The 25,017-nt window shown below is 39.8% G+C and overlaps 1 protein-coding gene across 2 annotated transcripts in view; it reads right to left on the minus strand.

Annotated features, from left to right (window-relative positions):
- Positions 1-24,628, minus strand: part of zfand3 (zinc finger, AN1-type domain 3) — a 79,831-nt gene extending 55,203 nt beyond the window's left edge. The window contains exon 1 of one of the 2 annotated variants that reach the window (XM_020044749.3): positions 24,258-24,628. In XM_020044749.3, the coding sequence (XP_019900308.1) occupies positions 24,258-24,328 (71 nt within the window). In that variant the 5' untranslated portion in view covers positions 24,329-24,628. The remainder of the gene's footprint in view (positions 1-24,257) is intronic. The other variant, XM_013132537.4, reaches the window with a different exon arrangement.
- Between the last annotated feature and the right edge of the window lie 389 nt (positions 24,629-25,017).

The following is a 25,017-nucleotide window of genomic DNA, read 5'->3' on the forward strand; positions in this document are numbered from 1 at the left end:
GTAGTCGAATATTCGAATAGCCCAAATGTATTTAGTATTCGAATACCTTTGTGTGTATTCAATTAACCCCCATTTTTTTAAATGTATATATAAACTTGAATGTTATTTTTCTAAATACTTTTAAAATTCCATTCTAAAATGTTTACATATGTCGATATACCATGCAATTTTTTAAAAGTATACAGTTTTAAGTTGTTTTTATAACATGCGCTCCTTCCCACGTGTTTGTTGTTTACATTCCACAATCAAAACGGTAGTAGTGTGGTCAAGCCCAGTCAGTCAGAATGACGAAATATATACTTCTTAGCCTACTGTTAGCAAGTGGATGAAAGTCAGCTAATTCACGGGAAGATTGAATATACTGAATTAATGTTACCTCCAGAAAAGATATTTTGCCACAAAACGCTACGTGAAGTTCAGCTGTAGAATCGAAAGGGGGTTGAGAGTGCAGAAAACGGTGAGTTAAGCAAATGACATATAGCTGGCTAGCTCAGCTAACTAGCTTCTCTAGACACTTCCATCCAATGAACTCAATGTTTGTTGATTAATTTTGTCTTCTAGTTCTGCAGTTTAGCGTGTCAACCACATGGCTTCTTCCATACACGCATTCACTTTTTTGTCACACAAACATTGAGCTAATGTTACATGAGAACACCACCCTGTTCTTGTGCGTTATGTAGTAGCGCTCATGTGGTATTGGTAGTTTTTAATAACAAGTATAGACAGACTGTCACTTATCTTGTGTGTCTCGGTCTCTATTTGCTAATATATAATAAACTGTATTTGTGTTAGAGTATTTTGATTTCTGCCTTACTTAGGAGTTCTAATCGATGGAATTGTCATCACATCACACACAAGTTTGTTAACCCTGAGATAAAGTTTAAACCTAGGGTAAGGATTCACACTTGCATTCTTAAGCCTTGGGCTAACAGACAAATAGAACACCACCATTTTACATATCTATGATTGATCAAGATGCCCACCCGGTCTGCATTTGTTCTGACAACTTTGTTAAAAATATGCAAAAAAAGAAACTGTTAGTCAACCATTCTTTCGATATATTTGCTATATTTACATCCAAAGCAAGCTGCTAGAACTACTTTGCTAAGATTTAGCAGGTATAATTAAATAAGTTGGCAGAAAGGACTGAAACAGAAATACATGGTTACGTTGAGCATCAAGAGTGTACGTAAATTAAGTGAGAGGGCAGGTTTTTGTGATTGGACAAACGTTCTATGGTTTTGTTCTTGACCCCGTTACACACTGGTAATTTTGTCACCGTGTTTCTGGGGCTAGCCCTGAAAAGTTGGTGCTAACTTTGCTCCAGAGCAGGGCCAGCTAGCCCTAGGTTAAGGGTGGTGCTAGCCCACTTCAAAATATGCAAGCGTGAACTTGCTTAGCCCGGGGCTTAGGAGGCTCTTAACCCTAGACTATTGTGCAGTGCGAACATGTCTTTAGAGCAGTGTTTCCCAATCCTAGTCCTTGGGACCCAAAGATGTGCATGTTTTTGTTTTAGACCAGGTACTCACACACTGGTTTGAAACGTTGCCCTACCACTTACACACTTGATAGACATCAACCTATAATAATTTAATTTGATTCAGGCATGTGAATGTTAGGACAAAAACAAAAATGTGCGCCTCTTTGTGTTGAAGACCAGGATTGGGAAACACTGCTTTTAAGTAATTGATCAGCAATATGAAATGCACACTCTGCCCCATTTTAGGAAGGGAATGGGAGTTTTATCCCTTTCTTCTACCCACGACCGAAGTACTGTAGGCTGCCTTTCCTGCAATGACAGGTGTGCAACACAACTGTTGGGATATCATTAAATACATACCAATGACTCACTGAGACATATGTATTACAAACCATAAGTCAAAGTACAAATGAGTAAAACTATAAAAGTAAAGATATTTACACAAAAACAAGCAAAGAAATAAGTGATCGAAGTTCATATTCTAGTAATGATTGTTCAATTGGCTCATTCAATACATCAAATATTTTTATTTAACCTGTTAATTTTGGTGTTCCATGGTGGATTTTAGCTCTGCATTTCCAAAGCCTGTAAACAGGACCGCATTAGTGGTGAATTTTCTCCGCTGACAGTTCAGCCGAGGCGGCTGTATTTTCATATCGGCTGATGCTTGTAGCCAGCTTATCCTCAGCTAATGTTTTGTGTCCCTGACCAGATTCGATACTCTGTCTATTGGGTAGCATTCTGTGTCTCTAACGACTACACTAATTAACAATGGGTAGTCAAGTCAGTCAAATATTCGCCCTTCCTGGCCAGCTCCGCTTACCAGTGTTCATTTTGGCACACTTTTTTAAATCAGACTAGTTTTGGTAAACAAGTAAAACGTAAAAAGGGAACCAATAAATAGAACCACTAAGAACCAGGTGAACAAATCGTAGATAAAAAAAAAACATCCAGCACAGTATGCATGAGTAAGAGAAAAGAGTGAGAGAAAACCTGAGAGAAGAGTGTGTGAGAGAGAAAGTGTGTAAGAGCGAAAGGGAGAAAGTGTGTGAGAGAGTGTGAAAAGGGCGTGAGAAAAATGCCACCAAGTGAACCAAGAAAGAGATGCCACTCAGCAAGAGACAGATGTCACCAACTGAAAGAGAAAGAGCAGTTTTAAGCAGGCACAGCAGGCTAACGGAAAGCTCTGCCACAGCTTACAGAGCTCTCTGATTAGGGTAGACAGGCAGGCTGGGCTCTGTCGCTATGGGGACAAAACTAGTGATAAAGAAGGCAGGGAAAACAGGGAAGATGTAGGTGGAGACCGTGTACAGAAACAGAACAGTGAGATAAGAGGAAGCTTTGATGGCAACAGACCAGGCCTCACTGACAGACGTGTTTGAGAGCATATAGTCTGTGATGTGTTGTGGGTCAAAAGAAAATGACTGCCTGAGTTCCAAATAATGGTCACTAGTTATGATGCCAAGTCATTTGTAGATCAGTCAGACAGCTGCGAGGTTAAACATTTGTTTAAAAAGCAGATGATGGCTGACCAGCAACTGCTGAAACCATTTCAATTAGAGACATACTGATCTATTTATTTTGGCCAATACGGTTTGCAGATTTTCAGCCCGCAAAATAGTCCAGAAATGAATTCAAGCCTGGACCTAATAAATAAATGAGGCAGTGAGACACACTTAAATTTGGCTAGTTCGGCTATGGCAAGTGGCTAAATCTCTTATTGCTGACTGGTAAGTATCAATGGTAGATTATTTTTAACAAAGACAAGCTTCTCCACTTTTTCAGAAGTCAGTCTGTTCCTTTTTTCACATCCAAGATATGTGAAATAGAGTTAAACAAGCGTTTGCTGTCCACACAGGGTGCAGAGATGTACGCTCGTGCCAGATTTGCCAGAGCAGGAAAATGGCCCTGTTGTTCTGCCAGTAAGCCAGTGGTTGTGCACTCTGTGGGATGGGTGCCTCTGAGAGGCAGTATCTGAAACTAACTTTTTGTCACGTATACATCAATTTCTGTATTTCGGTATTATGTTTAACACAAACTTTTTATTCCCAAGGACAAATTAGTTTTATGTTTTTATCTTTAGCATACTAGTCACACACAGAACAACTCTTCACCACAGCCTCAGCATCATACTGTAGCCAGCCTCTTAAAACTCCTTTATCTCCAAACCTCCATTCCTCACAAAAGTTTTTTTTGATGTGATGCTACAAACGTGTTTTATGTACTGCAATAACGTCATCTCTTTACAGAAGTCTCTCTTCCTTGTCAATTTATTATTCGACAATAATAACTTATTATTCTGAGAGTCAACATTCGAGGGGAGAAAATGTCCTTTGAGTCAGCAAAGGAAGCAGAATTGTTCCTCGTGAACCTCGGACCGAATGGGACGTCTGCAGCCCCAAATGTAAAAACTTAAGCTTTGTTGCGTTTTACAAGTGCAACAGACATGGAGGTTTTTAGAAGAGTCTCCGCTTGCTGATCATCCATACCACACAGACGTCCGATATTACACAACCGCCAAAGGTATGGACTTGAACTGGAATTAGCATACCGAGTGCCTTTTTTCTGTTATGGGGCCAGCCCGCATGATACTGTGATAGAGCTGACTAAGTGACTTGTACTGCATTCTAGCGGGACTTTTTTTGTGCTTGTGAAGTTACTGCAAAATGCTTTGGTTTGACTCCCAGCTTAGTTTAATTAAACCAAATTTGTGTTAAAAAGGACACTGTTCTTAAAGGTTGACAATTGACAACTAAGAAGGGGGCTTGAGGCCCAGCGCACTGTTAGACATTGCTTTGTGTTCTTCATGGATGTTAGCTAAAGAGGGGTTTCGGGAGGGGGAGGGAGCACCAAAGCGCTTTTGGAACTTACTACAAGTCACTCCTTCGTGCTTTCGGTACCTATTACAATTACTTTGTTCTTTATACGTTCAACTTTCTGTGCTCGGTGTATACTGATAATGGCTAGCTACAATGTCTTGTCGCTTAATGTCAGGGGACTGAAGTCAACATTCAAGCATATAAAGATTCAGGAAATGTATGATTACTTCTTCCTCGGTCTAGGGCTCCCTACTCTGATACCAGTGGACTCAGAGAATACACTTACCAATGTCTTTGGAAGAGCTATTCCTGGCTCTGAAATCTACCAATGCAAGCTGTTCCCCAGGTATTGACGGCATCCCAGCTGAGTTATATTCTAGCACTATGGAACATTTTGGGCCCAATATGGCTTTTTACTTCAAATTCAGTGATCAAAAAGGGTCACTTCCATAGGGAGCTTATTACAGTGATTCCAAAGCCAGGTAAGGTGAATTCCTTACAATGTAACCGAAGTGTTTTGTTTCTCATGTACCCAATGTGTGTGTGTGTGTGTGTGTGGGGGGGGGGGGGGGGGTATGGGAATTCTCTGTATTTTGGGAACACAACAAAAACAGGTTTTCGAACGAAATGCATGGTGGGATTGTTGAGATTGCGGATTGTTGACGTGCTGTACGCTGCCTGCTGTTACCTACTTGGCTACCTGCCAAACTTTTTTTTAAATTAACTCTATATAAACTAATTGGTCAAAATTCTATTTTAAGAGTTTTACCAATGCAATATTTTCTATTAACCTCTTACCCAACTTTACTACACCAGGACTCTTTTTGGACATAATTAGGGGGTGTCGCTAATATTTATGACAGTAAATATCACTGATATTCATTCTTTTGAAGTTTTACTAATGAAAGTTAACCAGACCGATAAATCGTTTTACATAGCTACTATTTATAGACCCCCGGGCCATACACAATGTTCCTCACTGAGTTTCCAGAATTCCTGTCTAACCTTGTAGTCATGGCAGATAGTATTCTAATTTTTGGCGATTTCAATATTCATATGGAAAAGTCAAATGATCCTCTTCAAAAAGCCTTTGAAGCCATAATTGTCTCAATGGGTTTTATCCAACATGTCTCAGGTCCAACACATTGCCACAATCACACCTTAGATTTAGTCCTGTCACGAGAAATAGATATTAAAGATCTAATAATTTACCCACCAAAATCCTGGATTATCGGATCACTGTCTTATTACATTTACCGTTATAACAAGAAATCCACTTGCCCCGCGAACAATGAGTTTCAAAAGCCATACTATAAATTCTTGGACCACAAATAAAATCCTTGATATTCTTACAACTTCGCTCAATAACGACAGAGTAAATAAATCTGTAAATGATCAAATTGAGGATCTAAACTCAACACTGCGAAATACATTAGACACAGTTGCACCAGTTTCTTGACTACCTCTGTAACTTCAGCCCGGGTGCTGGACGAGGCAAGGCACCGGGGGTGGATGAGATCCGCCCTGAGTACCTCATGTCTCTGGATGTTGTGGGGCTGTCTTGGTTGACACGCCTGTGCAACATCAAGTGGCGGTTGGGGACAGTGCCTCTGGGATGGCAGACCGGGTGGTGGTCCCTCTTTTTAAGAAGGGGGACCTGAGGGTGTGTTCCAACTATAGGGGGATCACACTTCTCAGCCTCCGCGGGAAAGTCTATGCCAGGGTTCTGGAGAGGAGAATATGGCCGATAGTAGAACCTCGGATTCAGGAGGAACAGTGTGGTTTTGGTCAGGGCCGTGGAACACTGGCATCCTGTGGAGAGTGCTTCGGGAATATGGGGTCCTGGGTCCTTTGCTAAAGGCTGTCAGGTCCCTGTACGACCGAAGCAGGAGCATGGTCCGCATTGCCGGCAGTAAGTCAGACTTGTTCCAAGTGCATGTTGGACTCCGGCAGGGCTGCCTTTTGTCGCCAGTTCTGTTTGTAATTTTTATGTCAGGTTTGGGGACCACACAATTTCGTCTCTGCTCTTTGCGGATGATGTTGTCGTGTTGGCCCCTTCAAACCAGGACCTTCAGCATGCACTGGGACCGTTTGCAGCAGAGTGTGAAGAAGTGGGGATGAGAATCAGTACCTCCAAATCCGAGGCCATGGTCCTCAGTCGGAAAAGGGTGGCTTGCCAACTTCAGGTTGGTGGAGAGTTCTTGCCTCAAGTGGAGGAGTTTAAGTATCTAGGGGTCTTGTTCACGAGTGAGGGAAGGATGGAACGGGAGATTGACAGACGGATCGGTGCAGCTTCTGCATTAATGCGGTCAATGTATCGGTCTGTCGTGGTGAAGAAAGAACTGAGCCGCAAGGCGAAGCTCTCGATTAACCGGTCAATCTACGTTCCTACTCTCACCTATGGTCATGAGCTTTGGGTCATGACCGAAAGGACAAGATCCCGGATACAGGGCCGAAATGAGCTTTCTCCGTATGGTGGCTGGGCGATCCCTTAGAGATAGGGTGAGAAGCTCGGTCACCCGGGAGGAGCTCAGAGTAGAGCCGTTGCTCCTCCACATCGAGAGGGGTCAGCTGAGGTGGCTTGGGCATCTGTTTCGGATGCCTCCGGAACACCTTCCTGGGAAGGTGTTCCGGTCCCGGGCCACCGGGAGGAGACCCCGGGGAAGACCTAGGACACGCTGGAGGGACTATGTCTCCCGGCTGGCCTAGGAACGCCTCTGTGTCCCCCCGGAAGAGCTGGAGGAAGTGTCTAGGGAGAGGGAAGTCTGGGCATCTCTGCTTAGACTGCTGCCCCCGCGACCCGGCCCCGGATAAGCGGAAGATGATGATGATGATGATAATGATGACAGTTGCACCACTTAAAACTAAAGAAATACGCAACAAGAAACTTGCTCCCTGGTACACAGACAATACTAGAGCACTTAAGCAAGCTTCCAGAAAATTTGAGTGAAAGTGGCGCTCCACCAAGTTGGAAGTATTCAGACTAGCCTGGATAGACAGTACACTACAAAACTGAAAAACACACGTCTGCTCGATCAGCTTATTTCTCCAACCTGATTGAGGTGAACAAAAACAATCAACAATTTCTCTTTGATACAGTTGCAAAGTTAACAAAAAAGCAAAGCTTAGCAAGTGAAGTGGGTCTTCACTTTAGTTGAACTACTTTGATGAAAATATCATCACCATTAGAAAACAAATAACTGACTCCTCAAATAGTTATGGTCCTCAAAATCTCAATTGTCCTAAAAATGAACCTCCCTGACCAGGTGTCAATGGGGACACATTACTTTTTTGATACCGTATCACTCGACACATTTACTAAATTTGTAATGAGTTCTAAACCCACAAACTCTCAGCTAGACCCGATTCCAACAAAATAACTTGAGCTATTTCCTGTGCTAGGTCAGCCAATGCTGAACATAATAAATTGCTCCCTTTCCTCCGGATGAGTACCAAATTAAGCCTCTTCTAAAAAAATCTAATCTGGATCCCGACATATTAAACAATTCTAGGCCTATACCGAACCTCCCATTACTCTCAAATTTTAGAAAAATGGGTTTCCCAACAACTGAATGCATTCCTAAAGACAAAAAACATTTATGAAATACTCTGGTTTCAGATCCCATCATAGTACTGAGACTGCACTCGTGAAGGTAACAAATTATTTTCTAATGGCCTCAGGTTCCACATCCGTCCTGCTGCTTCTTGATCTTAGTGATGCTTCTGACACTATTGATCACTCCATTCTCTTAGAGAGACTGGAAACCCATATTGGGCTACGTGGACGTATTCTAGCCTGGTTTAAATCTTATTTATGAAAGATATCAGTTTGTTAGTGTGGATGGCATACCCTCTGACAAGTCAAAGGTATGCTTTGGTGTTCCTCAAGGCTCGGTTCTGGGCCCATTATTGTTCTCACTATATATGCTCCCTATGGGCGATGTAATCCGAAATCACAATGTAAACTTTCACTGTTACGCTGATGACACTCAGTTATATATTTCAATGAAGCATGGAGAAGCCCCTAAATTAGCTACTTTGGAAGCATGCGTTTCAGATATTAGGAAGTGGATGACAGAGAATTTCTTGTTCTTAAACTCAAGGAAAACAGAAATGCTTGTTTTAGGACCCAAGAAACAAATAGCGTTGTTAGCAGATCTCACTGAACCTCGACGGCTGCATGGTCGTATCCCAAAAAACTGTAAAAAACCTAGGCGTTACCCGTGACCCTGACCTCTCCTTTGAAGAACATGTAAAATATGTCTCAAGAGTTGCTTATTTTCATCTTGGAAACATTGCAAAAATATGAAACTTTCTATCAAAAATGTATGCAGAAAAATTCATCCATGCTTTCGTTACTTCTAGACTAGATTACTGCAATGCTCTTCTCTCTGGTTATCCAGACAAATTAATAAATAAACTTCAATTAGTGCTGCACACGGCTGCTAGAATCCTAAAAATTTGAACACATTACTCCTGTCCTAGCGTCCTTACACTGGCTGCCTGTTAGGGTTAGGGTTGATTTTAAGGTTTTACTCTTAACCTATAAATCAATACATGGACTTGCTCGTACTTACCTTGCTGAAATGATCCAGCCATACATACCTACACGTAACCTACGATCGCAAGATGCAGGCCTTTTAATTGTACCTAGAATTTCTAAACAAACAGCTGGCAGCAGGGGTTTTTCTCATAGAGCTCCACTACTGCGGAATGATCTGCCAATTAAGGTTAGTGCAAACTGTCTACTAAAAACAAATCTCTACAGCACGGTTTATAATTAGGTGTAGCCTGGCCCGGGGGCGTGAAGGTGACCAGTAGGCTTGATACTGTCCACCCTTGCGGTTTTGCCAGGTGGGCTCTCGTCGCCACTGGGATGCCCTCCCTCCAATGCCTTTCGGGGGAAGAGTCACTGGCTTGTTGTTGTCTCTCTGTTGCGCACTTGTGCAATTGGGCTGTACGCTGCTGGCATACTCTGCCCTCTTTCAGGGGGGTTGCGGTTGGGGGGTGTCCCTTTGGTTGATGCCTGGCAATAGGGGTGGATTGATTTCCTGCCTGTTGGGCCCTGTCTGGGGCCTCCCCCGGGTAGGGCCACAGTGTCGCCGGACCCCCCCCCCCCGTCTCAGTTCCAAGGTGTTACGCTGCTATATTATTGTGCTGGGGGATATGAGGAATGCACTTTCTAACTTTTCTCAGTCTCATCCAGTTTTAAATTTTAGGAGGAGATGAGGTCCTGGTCCACACCTGCGGAGTACCTGGTTTGGGGGGCCCGTTGCTGTCCCTGTCCTTATCCACCTAGTCATACTTTTGACCTAGCCTAGAATCAAATAGACTCTGGATTTAGCCCAGAGAAATGTATTTTTTATTCCAATTGGACTCTTAATATCTCACCCGGCACAGCCAGAAGAGGACTGGTCACCCCTCTGAGCCTGGGTCTTCTCTAGGTTTCTTCCTAAAATTCGGCCTTCTTAGGGAGTTTTTCCTAGCCACTGAAATCCAACACTACTGTTGTTTGCTCCTTGGGGTTTAAGGCCGGGTGTCTCTGTAAAGCACTTTGTGACAACTGCTGTTGTAAAAAGGGCTTTATAAATACATTTGATTGATGGAAAAACATTGACTACAAAGAAAAAAAATCTAACCATTTCTCAACATCCATCATCCATCCATCATCTTCCGCTTATCCGGGGCCGGGTCGCGGGGGCAGCAGTCTAAGCAGGGATGCCCAGACTTCCCTCTCCCCAGAGATGCTCTATGACACAGCCTCTGTTCATCACATTGGCTAAGGTCTTTCACAGCCAGCACACGGGAAAGTTTTTTTTTAAATATTAAGTTGATCGATTTCAACTTAATTCTATAATGCATTGGCCAGGTGTATCTGCTTAATAAAAGCTTTTATTTCATATACCTTGCACAGAAATATTAATATTCAACCTAGCGTAAATAGGGAAACTTTACTCTTTCACCTTTTGATTTCACATTGGCCCTATAATTATGTGTTAATTATTCTGGTCTAAGCCTCTCTCTCTCTCGCTCTCTCATCTTGGGTCAATAATTATAGCCACACTGTAAAGAGGTTCTGTTTCGACGTTAACAAATCTTTGATTCACGGCTTACAGTAATGTGGTTTTTGAAGTTTCCACTCTAAGATCTGTCTCAGAGCAATTATGGATAGTATAAGATCTGCTGTAGATGCAGATGAGCAGCTTTCTCTGGTGAGCTCCTCAAATGGTGCCAGAAGGGATATAATATGATCAATCAGTTCCCACTGATTGGACGTTAAGTTGGCGGGTAAATTGTAACCATCTGAATAAGCTCCCAAAGCATGCTTCTGTTCCACGTTGCATTAAATAAAAGGTGCTAATCCACCTGGTGGGTACAAGGGTTAAACATTAATGATGGCCCGGGGCACTTAAGACCTAAGGTCTGGCCAGTTGACAGACAGTCACTGGTACCATCACATAGTACCGTATTAAAACATTTGCTTGACATCTTTGTCACTCTTACTAATTAGATTTTTTGTGGCGCTTCTCCCCCTCGGTGTGGTACAGTACCGGTGTTTGTCTTTTTCACCAATAATACTTTTGGTTTTTGTGGAAAGAACAGGTTCCATGATTCGAAAACGATAATGGCAAAGAACGTATGTACTGCCGTGCATGTTGTGCGTTCCCGACCAAAGCCAATAAAGCAGAGTCGTTTATTAAGGGAACAACTACCGAAAACCTGCTCTTAAGTCCCAGCAGCATGTTGCGTGCAGGGTCCGAAATGAACACCCGCCAAGCACCAAATGCAGGTAGATTTTTCATTTGGCAACTAAATCTCAGACGTCTATCTGCCACACTGGCAGGTAAGTGTTTTTACCCAAAGTGTCCCTCTTATTGTAATCAAAGAGGTGGAGAGTGGCACTGCTAAGTTGTGACGCGCCACAACCGAAAGACAGAATATTTGCGATTTTGTTTTTAACCACGTTTAGCGCATTTTGCATTTAGCACAAGCATCAGACCAAAGCAACATGCACCCAACGTTAAGAGTACCAAACTACCGAGTGAGGTCAGAGAAATGTAACTGGCTGCATATGTTTACACGCACGTTTGTGTGGAACTGTCAACAAGCGGCTGTCATATTATATAAATGAATTGCACACAGACGGATATATTTCAAATGTTTATTTCTTTTAATTGTGATGATTATAAACAGACAACTAATGAAAATCCCAAATTCAGTATTTCAGAAAATTTGAATATTACTTAAGAATAAAAAAAAAAAATGTTTTTGAAATGTTGGCCAACTGAAAAGTATGAACATGAAAAGTATGAGCATGTACAGCACTCAATACTTAGTTGGGGCTCCTTTAGCCTGAATTACTGCAGCAATGCGGCGTGGCATGGAGTCGATCAGTCTGTGGCACTGCTCAGGTGTTATGAAAGCCTGGGTTGCTCTGTTAGTGACATTCAGCTCTTCTGCATTGTTGGGTTTGGCGTATCGCATCTTCCTCTTCACAATACCCCATAGATTTTCTATAGGGTTAAGGTCAGGCGAGTTTGCTGGCCAATTAAGAACAGGGATACCATGGTCCTTAAACCAGGTACTGGTAGCTTTGGCACTGTGTGCAGGTGCCATGTCCTGTTGTAAAATGAAATCTGCATCTCCATAAAGTTGGTCAGCAGCAGGAAGCATGAAGTGCTCTAAAACGTCCTGGTAGACGGCTGCGTTGACCTTGGACCTCAGAAAACACAGTGGACCAACACCAGCAGGGGACATGGCACCCCAAACCATCACTGACAACGTGGATTCCTCTCCTCTCTTCCTCCAGACTCTAGGACCTTGATTTCCAAAGGAAATGCAAAATGTACTTTCATCAGAGAACATAACTCAGCAGCAGTCCAATCCTTTTTGTCTTTAGCCCAGGCAAGACGCTTCTGACGCTGTGTCTTGATCAGGAGTGGCTTGACAAGGAATGCGACAGCTGAAACCCATGTCTTGCATACGTCTGTGCGTGGTGGTTCTTTAAGCACTGACTCCAGCTGCAGTCCACTCTTTGTGAATCTCCCCCACATTTTTGAATGGGTTTTGTTTCACAATCATCTCCAGGGTCCAGTTATCCCTATTGCTTGTACTCTTTTTTTTCTACCACATCTTTTCCTTCCCTTCGCCTCTCTATTAATGTGCTTGGACACAGAGCTCTGTGAACAGCCAGCCTCTTTAGCTATGACCTTTTGTGTCTTGCCCTCCTTGTGCAAGGTATCAACGGACATCTTTTGGACAGCTATCAAGTCAGCAATCTTCCCCATGATTGTGTAGCCTACAGACCTGGACTGAGAGACCATTTAAAGGCCTTTGCAGGTCTTTTGAGTTAATTAGCTGATTAGAGTGTGGCACCAGGTGTCTTCAATATCGAACCTTTTCACAATATTCAAATTTTGAGATACTGAATCTGGGGTTTTCAATAGTTGTCAGTCATAATCATCAAAATGAAAATAAATAAACACTTGAAATATATCAGTCTGTGTGGAATGAATGTATACATTATACAAGTTTCACATTCTGAATGGAATTACTGAAATAAATCAACTTTTTGATGATATTCTAATTATATGACCAGCACCTGTATATCATTCAGGCCCTTTGGTATAAACAAAAATGTATAGACTGCTCAGATAAGCTTTTTGACACCTAAAAAGCGTGCAAAGACTAAACACTAGAACAGCCAGGCCTTTTTAACCCCCTATAACCGCCACAGCCTAACGCCGTTTGGCATCATTAGCATACAGATCGTCCCTATTAGCATGGACATTCTCCGCAGCATCACCATCCAAAGCATCAGTTCATCTGCTTGGTTGTTATCAAACTATATAGAAGTCTAAAAAATTATGAATTACAGAATTTGCTTGTTTTAAATGGTTAATGAATTAGAAAAATACAAGAATGCAAAAAAAATATAAAAAAATACGATAATTTCTAAGAACAAAGGCTATAGTATTTCCCTTTGTTTATTGGGACCTACAAATGTATAAAATGAAAATTACACAAGACTTATTATTCAAAGATAATTTAATTCTAATGGATTTTTCATTTTGATGACACATAAGGTAATAAAAGAGACATTGACTAGTTTGCAACAATCAAAGGATAAATGCATGAATAGCCTACATAGGCCTAAAGCATGGTTGCTTGGTAAACACGATAAATATAAAACAATAAATAACACACGATTACTGAGTAAAAGATTGGAATTTGAAATTTCGTTTCGTGAATAATTATCTAACCTAATACATTAGTAAAGTACTAATCTTCAATAAAATAAGAGAACATTCAGAGAGGCGACAGGATGTGTGTACGATTTAGTTTCTCTTTCCCTTCTAAATTAAAAAAATGTACTTGTAATACCTTTGATTAATTGGTAATTGGTGACTCAAATACGATCCTTGGTATTTTGTTTAGTGAATAATTATTTAGCATAATACATTTTTAGATTTATAATTTAGATTTACATTTGAAGAAAGCCTACACAATAAGCTAAATCTCCTATTATAAAACGATAAGGTGTGATAAGTAGCCTATATCGTTTGTATTATGTTTCAATACCATAGGCTTAAGTTTTTGAAATCTATTTCATTTATAAGTTCATTTAAATGCAAATTAGGTCTGATCATTCATCTGGGAGTATCACGCATTCATCCATTGACGTACTGCATTCAATGAGGGGTGAATAGCGCCTGGGTACCATTTGGGTACCAACGCTAAGTGGCGTGGGCTGTTTAAGCAGGAAAATAAGGGTAAAGGGAAAAAAAGGAAAATAGTCTAAATAGTTTTCTGTTTGTCAGACAATGGAACAATGTAATATACGCCTATTTGGGAAAAGTCATGGGAGGAGGATGGTTTTGTTCTTTTAATTACAAACTCAAACGCCAATTGGAGTCGGCATTTGGCGGTTCTAGTGTTACCTGGCTGTATTAATAAATCTTATAGGAATTGACGTTTATGTACTATGATCTAGGGTTGCACGATATTGGTAATAACTGCATTGAGACAGTTTTTCTGCGATATATATTGTGATATGAAAAAAGACGATGTCTTCAGAAAGAGCTTTGGCTATAAACCTGACATTCAGTATCCTTAATTCTTCCCAGCCCCATCCCCTACAATTAAGATTTATGAAACTTAGGAAAACATTTATATTTCAGAACAGGTTGCTAGGTAATAATATGTAACAGTAATAGTATAGTAATAGCAACAGTAGTAAAATAGAATGTGCAATTGGGCATAAATGACCAACGGCAAGGTGCAGTCTGTGGCCAAAGCACTGCAATCTGGTCCACTTGCTCAGGGCGGCAGCCTTCACCATGTTCGTGGCATTGTCTGTTGCTATACAGACTAGAGAACTCTCATCTAGGCACAAATCACCTAAAGATTCTCTCATCCCTATACCGATGTTCTCACTTATATGATCTACTGGGGAAAATGCAGTTTGTAAACAGCGACTTTTCAGGTGGAAGTCCTCATTAATAAAGTGCACGGTCAGACTTATGTAGGGCTCCATTGTCCGGCTGGACCACTAGTCTATTGTTGCTGTATAATATTCCACTTGTGACAGCTCTGATCCAACTTGTGTCTTGCATTTCTCATACAGCTCTGGGATGGCAACTTGAGAAAAATTGTTGCATGATGACATTACATACCGCTTGTCAAGTAAACGGATCATGTTTTTAAAACCCTCTTTGGTAACCATGTTAATTGGTACCATGTCTTTGGCAAATCTGTGATTTCTCTCTGACATTTGGAGCCTTTCTTGTATGGTGTTTTTGCTTTGGATGGCATTGAGATGCTTTGCACTCGTCATACGAAGATTTGTGGTGGCGCCTTAAATTATCAAACAAATAGGTTGTGTTGCATCGTGTTGCGATGTGACTATTACGGATGCGTACATCGCAATGTCGATGCTGAAACAATATATTGTGTAGCCCAACTATGATCATAACATTTGTACCCATTTTCTGTCTTTTGCAGATGCATCCTTCGATCCTTGCACAACATCTTGCAGACTGGCCAAAACAAAGTTGATTCACTGTTCACAGATTCTCCTCTTCACCTTTTTTTGAAAAGTTAAGGAAATCTGAAAAATTGCTAAACTTGCACTCTTGCATCAAGAGATATGTTAATTATGCTGTCCTACTTCATACATCAGTGAGACGTTGAAAAGGATACTACGGTTTAATGAAGGTAGATAATGTTGTTTTTTGCCTGTCTTTTTCTGTTCTCTTCACAGTGAAAAAAAAAATGTTTAACAGTCACTCAAGCTTGCTTATGTTTATCCTACCTATTCATTGGAGTTTTATTTTAATAAAAGATTTTTAACAGTATCCTATTTGCTCTTTTGTTTGGAATAGTGTTGTCAAAAATATCGATATTTTGATAAATATCGATACTGAAATTTCTGAACGGTACCAATACTCATTTCCCGAAGTATCGATACTAGCCGCGCTTTCACTTTCACTTGTCTCCAAAGGCGCGTTGACAACCACCACACGCGCACGCGCACGCGCACTCCCACTCGTCTCATTCGCTCTGGTTAGCAAAGGTGAAGTGAATGGAAAGATGGCGAGTGCAGCGCCCGTGCGACCGGCTTTGGTTGATAAGGAACACAGCAGGAGTGCTATCTGGAAATATTTTGCATATGAGGCAAATGAACATGGAAAGCCGAAGGACACAAGCAAGCCAATATGCAAGAGATGCTACAGAACAGCGCTAACAAAAGGCGCTAACACCACTAATATAGCAAAGCACTTGAGAGACCGACACCCGGATCTGTATAAAGAATTTCTCAAGGTTGGTATTATTATTATACATTACTGACACTCTATCCTCCAATTTGATACTGTTAAGAGCTTTGACACAATCTGTATTGTTAAAAGCACTATATAAATAAAGGTGACTTGAGGACTTCATGTCGATCCAGTGAGCACAGTTTTCGCGTGTGATGCACGCACGTTTGCGTTTAAATCTGTTCATCAAATTAATGTATTAACCAGCTTTTATGACCGATGAGCAATGCATTTGTTACAGTATATTTTAATCTTTGATAACAGTAGGTATTAGGTAATAAAAATATAACGGATCATGTTAGCTCTGGTCCAATGAAAAAATATTAACAAATAGAACTTTGGATTTTAATCAGTACATGTATTAGTGAATGTTAGTTTAAATCAACTTTTAACTTTGATTAAAAAATGTTTTGTAAGTATTTTTCATTGCTTATTCATGTTAACAAATATCTATTACCATTAACCTAAGTTTTTAGATTAGTTCATTCAGTTCATTTTAAAAGTGTGGTCTAAAAAAAAAAATGTTTATTAAAGTTTGGCATTCTCTTGTAGCACCAGAAAGAAGATGAGACTCGACCTGCAACAAAAACAACACAATCACAACCTACACTACCAGCTGTATTTGAACAGCAAAGTAAGTATGAAGCAAACTCAAATGAAGCCAAGAAGTTGAACAGGGCTGTAGCAGTGTACATCTGCATGGATCAGGTTCCTGTGTATACTGTTGAGAAACCTGGCTTCAAACAACTTCTAGAACATTTGAACAACAGGTATGCCCTTCCTTCACGCAACTTTTTCATGCACACTGAAATCCCAGCCCTATATAACGAAACAAAAGAAATAGTAATGAACCATCTTGGAAGGAAAACCTTTTTTTCATGCACCACTGATCTGTGGACAAGCAGAGCCACTTCCACGTTCATGGCAGTAACTCTGCAATTTGTCCCTGAAACCTGGGACATGCAGAGCTGGTGTTTGGGCTGTGTTGGGCTCAACACTGAGCACACTTCTTGGCATACTTTATTGGTTTTTGAATGTAATGCAATCTGAGAGGCTTTTGAACAAGTGCACTACCTCAGGACATTTTTGTTAATGTAAAATATATGTTCTAGACTTGTTATATTTAGCTTTAAATAAAAAAATAACCCCTTAATATTGTGGCAGTTTTTTTCTCTGTGGTATCGAAAATGGTATCGAATATCGATATTTTTCAAGGTATCGTATCGAAGTTAGAAATTCTAGTATCGTGACAACACTAGTTTGGAACACTGTATATTTTACGATAGTCATTTGTTTTTAGCAGAAAGCCTACAAAATCCTACAATTGTTCTGTCTTTACTAATTGAAACAATGAAGAATGAATGCACACAACATCTATAATTTTTGTTCAGTCTTTACTAATAGAATCAATGAAGCATGAATGCACACGTTAATGTATTTTGCTTGGACTTTTCTGGCATTGGTTAAAAAACAACATTACTTATTCAACAGAATTAACAATCTGTTCTCTACAATAAACTTGTGATTTGCAATTAAAAACAAATCGTATTTATGCAAGTTAAAATCCATTTAACAGTTCCAAGGTCAGTGATCACTAAAGACATGCACAAAACGTCATAACTAATATATACATGTTAATTAAATGGTTATTGGCATGGGCAATAAAATCGGCTTGTTTCGGAAGCGCCCAACAGCGGGTCTCAACAAGGTACATTTTTGTTTACATGTTTCCGTGACAAAGGTAAAAAAACTGATGTTTCTTTTGTGTTCACGTTGGACCAAGGTTTTTTTTTTTTGTTTCCATGACAACTCTATAAAGAAATCTGTTTTGGAAGCGACCCACATTGGAGCTCTGACTAGAGTGGAGCCTTCAAACGGAAGTGACCCACAGCGACCCTGCACTCCAGGCAGACTCAAGATTTTTTCATCTACCAGTCCCCTTGCAGGTGAGCCAAAAGTTAATTTCCGACACTGGTCGTGTGTACTGCTGCTAAACGGGCTGTTGACAACTTTGCGGCTGCACCAATGAACGTCTGGCTTTTTCGAATGAATGAGGTAATGCTTAACCAAATTTAAAAACTAACTACGACCGCCTATCATTGTGACTACGTCCATGACATAGCCCGTTAATACGGATAGAGAAACCATACAGTCATGGCTTGTCGACAGTAAGTGTCATGTTAACTACGCCTGTCTAAGAGCTTGCTAGCAGTGACACACACTGCCAGTCAGCCAACTAGTGCAAGTATTGTATAGCGCCACATTTATGTTTCCATAAATATATTAACTATTTTCTTTTCATGCTTTTATGTCACATAAAAAAAGCAAGCATCTTCATGAAAAGATTATATTTATAGTAGCCAATTTAAAGTAGCTAATATTTATATACAAAAAGTAATGATGTGCATTGCATCCTATTTATGTAAGCATCAATTGCTTATCTCAGATCTCATGTCTCCAAAAATACAGAAGAGGATTAGTGCCAAGCAATAATAAAAAAAATAAAACCATCTTGAGATTAAATTAGTCAGATTTTTCTTCTAAAAAGACCTTGCCGCTTGCAAATTCTATTTAAAGTTCATATGCTAATTATAATTCTGTCATAATTAGCTAAAGTTGATAGTATTTCTTTGTTACTGAAAGAAAGTTTATAATATAGCTTGACTAATTGATCCAACTCTGCCATGTCCTCTATCAGTAGGCTATGCAATGCACACTGATCGAATGCGTTATTCTCTATATTTAATTTAGACTTTTATTCTTGATATTTAATGAGTTTATTCTCAAGATTGTATTGACTTTTTTCTCGAAATATAACAAGTTTAATCTTGCATTATAATGACTTTAATGTCAAGATGATTTTATTTTTTTTATTATTGCTTGGCACTAATCCTCTTCCGTATATTCATAATTCAGTTCAGGCCAGTAAAAATACAGTCCGGGCCAGTAGATTACAGTGAGAAAAAAAGTTAGCATTACTTCCTGTTGCAGCCTTTTGATCGGCTGGTTTAGTTGTCTGCATAGTTTAACCTGGAGTAGGCGGGATGCAAATGTTTAAAAAGTGGCCAACGATTTGTCTCCCGGTAGCTACTACATCACTAATGTGGCGCTGAGACAGCACCCCGTCATGTACAACAAGCTGGAGCATGTGGGCCAAGCATGGTAAGCTTGGCAATGAAGTGTATTGCATGCATTTAACCATGTTTCAGGCATTGTCTCGTAGTATGAAAACCTTTTTTTGTGAATATTCCTCTTTTGGAACACGTATACCGTTGACACAACAGGAGCAGAATAACGGCAGAATGATGTAGCTACTGTAGTTCAACATCAGCAAAATATCTACGACTTGGGAGATTGTAGCAGGGCTCCATATGAGACAACAGTCCGTGGAATCCCAGGTCCTCGACTAAGCTCCGATAGGATTATTCCAGGGTCCCAGGTCCTCGACCACACTCCATCCGGTAGGACCACACTCCTCCAGTATTGTAATTGTTAGGATTATTATTGTTGCCTAAACTGCTAAATAAAAAGTCCCTGGTAAAAAATGCTATAACTTAAATTAGGGCCCCAGAGTAACTACGTCAAGAATAAAAACATACTTGCAGGGTCCTACCAATGCGTTCTCCATTGCCAGTGTTTTTGTCTACGGCTTTAGAGTGGACTGTTCAGTCAGATGTCTTTATGGTATGTTAATAATACAAATACAACACCTTATTCACTAGGCGAAAATTACGATGTATTCTTCCAACAACTCCTCTCGGTTTTTCAATATCTTATTCATGTCATCTATAGAGAACAATACATGTGCTTAAACTATGAGTCTGGGCCTAAGAAAATACATTCCTAATTTCAGTATGTTTAACCCTAGTTTAGGATGGTTTTGCTACACACAGTAATGTAACTTCGCAAAAAATATCATTGAATAGACACGTTTCAGTCACTTCTGTTGCATCAACTCTGATCGACAAAAGACAAAAAAAGCATGTGTGAAATATTTTTACTAATATTGTCATTCGAATTTTGCCTTTTCCAACCATATTTCCTAATTAGACAATACACATTATATGGATAGAAACACCTTCTCCCAATGCATATTCAACGTTGAAACACACTTTGCTATGTAGGCAAGGCTGTTTCAAATAAAAAGGCTATATTCCTTGCAGCAGAGCGAGAGGAGAAACGTCAGGATGCGCAGGGAAATGTTATTATCACTGCTTTGCGGTTGCATTTTGTGAACAGCAATAGTTAACAACATGGTGGTAGTTCCAAAGCCAAACAACTGCACCGCTCAGGGCGCATTTGTTTTAATCCACATTAAAATAATTAACTAATTTACATAATCATATGCATTTTTTCAAAGTAGGCCTGTGTCTAGCCTCACTAAAAAATAAAAAATAAAGACTAATATCACAGACTAGGCTAAATGCAGAAACAAGAGGCCTAGAGTACCAAACTCATGTCAATCTCTATCCTTGTCCTGAGCACTGAGATACTAATGAATAGCTTAATGTTAGTCCCTATTGACACCCAAGACTCCAACTGTACAAGCAATTCAGCAATATTCAGCTTCTTTTGCAACACCCGTCAAGAGATCATTGAGAATGCAACAAAGTGACACTTGCAGTCATTTTTCTTTTAAGTCCTGCAGCATTTGACAGCCATTGCCCTTTGGCTTACAATGACCCAATAAACCCCCCTTGGCCCTCTCTCTCTAAACTCCCAAAGAAACCTGTCTGCTAAGAGGTATTTGACCTTTTGGTTAAAATACACTGCTTGTAATAGTAAAATACGCTGCTTGGAATGGCATTTCAAACCAAAATAGAAAGGGACTTCATAAATAAGGACCAACACAAATGTCAGTGCCAACCATTCAAATTTGAGATCATATTAAATAACAGTTAATACAAAATCTGTTTTTCTCAAAGTTTACTTACAAAATTATTTTTTCAAACAATCCATTAGTCAGCTCTGTCCCAGTCTGTTTCGTTCCGCTATCGCAAAGCTGTACTGGAAGCAGAAAACGAATTCAAACTACATTCAGTAATCTGTCACAGTCGATTTTTTTTATACTGTACACCAGTGGTTCCCAACCAGGGGTACTAGGACCCCTGGGGGTACTTGGCCTCTCCACAGGGGGTACTTGAAAACACTCATGACACCATAGACTTACTAGTGAAATTAACATGAGGGGGTACTTCAGGGGTACTGAAAGCAGTGCAAAAACATTTTGGGGGTACAGTAACTGAAAAAGGTTGGGAGACACTGCTGTACACTGATGAAACAGCTGGCGGATTTGGCTGAATACAAACTTGCACTTGCACGTTATAGTAAGACTTAAAAACTGTTTATGGTTATACAGTATTGCGACTATTTCTGGCAGATTCCACGACTGTCTCGTCTTTTAACTTGATGAAAAAGTTGGTTATAGTCACCTTTATTGATAGTTATGGTATAAGTGTGATTCACGAATCAAAGAAAAACGTACATTGTGGCATGAAATGAAATAGCTTTGGCATGGAAAAGTTTATCTTCAGTCTCGCTAGCAATTGCTCAATTCTTATGACTATTTCTAGGAAGTTAGTAAATACTTGTAAGCCCTTTACTGGCTAATAACCTATTAAAACAGACAGTGGCAAAAGCCATACAGTTCATGGACACCATTTGTGGTGGAGGTAAACTTAAGAAACGTTAGTCAGTCAAAACTTGCATTGCCGTGGCATAGTGGTTAAAGATAGTGGGACGTGGGAGACCTGGGTCCAAATCCAGAGAGAACAATATGTATTGTTGTAATTTATTTTAATTGCGGGCTGGCTGAACTAGGCTTGCCTGGTTCCATTTCTGGTGGCTTAATATACTTAATTCTTACTACGTAGATGTCATGTGCAAATGTAACAATACCTCTGCCACTCCCGAGTCGTATTGTGGGACAATCAATAAAGCAACTTCGCCAACTAGACAGACTTTTTGCAAGAAACATTTTAATATAGAGGATCGTGCAACACGTTCACTTAAAGGACTAAAGGCAAATGCAATTCCATCAAGTTACCCAGTTCAGCCCTTGGAGAAAAGATAAGGAACACTTCTAACACCTGTTCACCATCACCCCCCTTTAGCTGCTCTCCAAGCTTCTATTCGGTCAATTCATCATCTGTGTATTATTGTTAAAACAAGCTCTATCCCCCTAAAAACTTTTACTGCTCGTATTCAGAGACAAACATATATGTTTATTTTCCTTTCTCTCTCAAGCAAATAAAGTTTGACAGTCTGAGGTGAATATCAAAGACAAAATAGGTAGCTTGCTTTCTAGCTAGCGAATACTAACAATTGTTTACTGTGTCTACACTCACTTTCCAAACGAACATGTGGACACAGGAAGTACCCGTTTGTGAAATAAGAATTAAGTTAAGGTTAAGGTAGAGTATGATTTCATTTAATTAGAATTGTTTTAACAATCACGGTCAAAACATCAAACTGATATGAAAAAATAAAATAAAATAAAAAATTAAGAGCCGTTCAGGAGCCAAAAGATGATCTCCTGCCGAACGAGCCAGCTCACTAGAGTGAGAATGATTAGTACAGTGAAGCTTATAGGCTTAGCTATACTACTCCTCTGCAACAGAAGCAGTACGGCTTGCTTTTTATGATAGTGCTTTTACAATCCAGAAAACCACTTGTCTCTACCTCAGTGTTCAGAACTAAATGACTATTTTATAAAGCTAGGAATGCTATGAAGGAACAGGGACATTTTAGGTGTGCCACAAAATTGTATATACCATCAAAGTGTACCAGGTTAAAAGAAGTTGAGAACCACCGCTGTAGAGCACATACAAATTATTGTAAACACTTCAATTAGGTCTGAATTACCCCCCTAAATATCTAGCGCAGGGACAGTCTTTCCTAAATGTCATGAAAAAGTATTCAATGAAATGCCTTAAGACTCTGCCACCTAATTTATAAAGCCAATAATTAATGCATTTTCCACCTACATTTGCATAATAATGTACTCAATATGAGCACATCAAAGTTATTCAATTATAATTTGAACAATGTTTTAATGCCATAGAGTGTTTGTTTGCATTTTCTTTGTTTACAAACCTTGGGGAAGAAAGATGATATTGTGGGTTCTAATGGGACTCAACAGTTAAAGCTCATGGATACATTTATACCTCACATTCTTTTAGAATTGATAAACATGATTTCTTGGCAAAAATTGTAGCAACACCAGATTGCCTTTATAAAACAAAGAACTACTTATAATAAGGAACATGATTTCATTTGGAAATTACTTTGTTTGGATGATCAGGTTAACTTTTGGTGAAGCATGGGAAGCTCATGTTTTGACAGTCGGCTATTCATAAAAATGTTAACACCAAAACATTATTTTCAGTTCAAGTAACACAGCATACATTAATTTTTCCTGGCTTATCCGCTAAAACTGGAACAGTTTATAAACGTATTCATTGTAGATGATATAGTTAAGAGAATCAACCAGAACTGTGTTCGCGCTACTTACCACAGAAATAACGTTAGCACGATAGCTAAATAGCTGACGTTAGCGGAATATTTCACAACCATACACCATTATGGTATTACTGTCATTCTCTTGAAATGTATACAAAAAGAACGTTAGCGTTATGTTAATTTAAATACGTTTTTAAACGTGTCATTATAATTTCAGTTGCCAAGTTCGCAACATCAGCCAGTAACACCAGAAAACTCAAATTGATGTGTTCTAATTAGCTAGCTAGCTGTCAAGGTGATGCTAACATGAAGTAGCTACAGTACTCTACGTAGTTGGCTAAATCGTTAGCACAGAAAGTAGTTCGATGGATAATTACTAACGTATGACTAGCTAATTGGCAGTACTAGCGATTTAAAAAAGAAATAAAAGGTCCGACAGCGAGCTATAAAGTTGGTTAATGTTACCTAGCTAGCATTTGCACCTAGCTGATAAACATCCCCTATTCGTAACATCTGGATCTCTTCATATAGGCTAGCTTAGCTGACTATGTAAGCTAACGGTAGTTAGGTACAGTAACTGCACAATATATTTTGTAATTGTGAAAGCATTGGGCAATAATCCATCATTAGTAGTATCAAACCAATGATATAATCTACTTAGCTGTAAAGCACTCTTACCCCCAGAATCCACAAGGACAGCGCGGTGGGATACTGGGCGGCTTGCTTCGTTCACTGCCTGTGTCCCCCATGTTTCTCTCCAGTCGATGGTAAAATACTCGTAGGTGGCACCAGGACTGAGTTGCGGCCTAGATTTGGTAGGGAGATTCAAAGACACGAAATAAACTAAAAAAAAACATCCACAGTCAAAAATAAAATATATAGAATATCTAAAATATAATATCCAATATCATTTCCAATTGAAAACGCGAGGAAAAGTATGGTGTTCTGCTCACACGCGCGGCCACTATCAACTGGCCACAGTTTTGTACAGATAATTATAAATTACGGCCGCGGACAGTCCTACAGAGAGCACCGGTAATCGAGAACGATCATCTGGAGTGAGGGAGAAACCAATGAGGGTAAGAGGGGAGGTTGATAAACTCCACATAGTGAAAATATTAAATTATATATTTTTTGTAAAGGCACACACGTCTAGATTTGTAAGCATACGTGTATCATTACTAAACGGTTAAATCTTAGTAAAAAGTCTATTGTAGGTTGTTTGTTGAGTCTGATATTGTATATGGAATATTGAAAATGGAATATCCACCTGTAACGAAGGTCTTCTCCGTTACCTAGACTCCCGGGCTAATTTTGCATGCCGTTAGGTTACAAGCATTAAGTTAATTCGAACTATTTATAGCATATAGTGATAGCTAATAGCAATCAACAATGTTCAGACTAACAACGCAGTGGATTTAGATTATTTATTGCATTT

This window comes from Esox lucius, chromosome 15, assembly GCF_011004845.1.
Source record: "Esox lucius isolate fEsoLuc1 chromosome 15, fEsoLuc1.pri, whole genome shotgun sequence".
NCBI classification, from domain to species: Eukaryota; Metazoa; Chordata; class Actinopteri; order Esociformes; family Esocidae; genus Esox; species Esox lucius.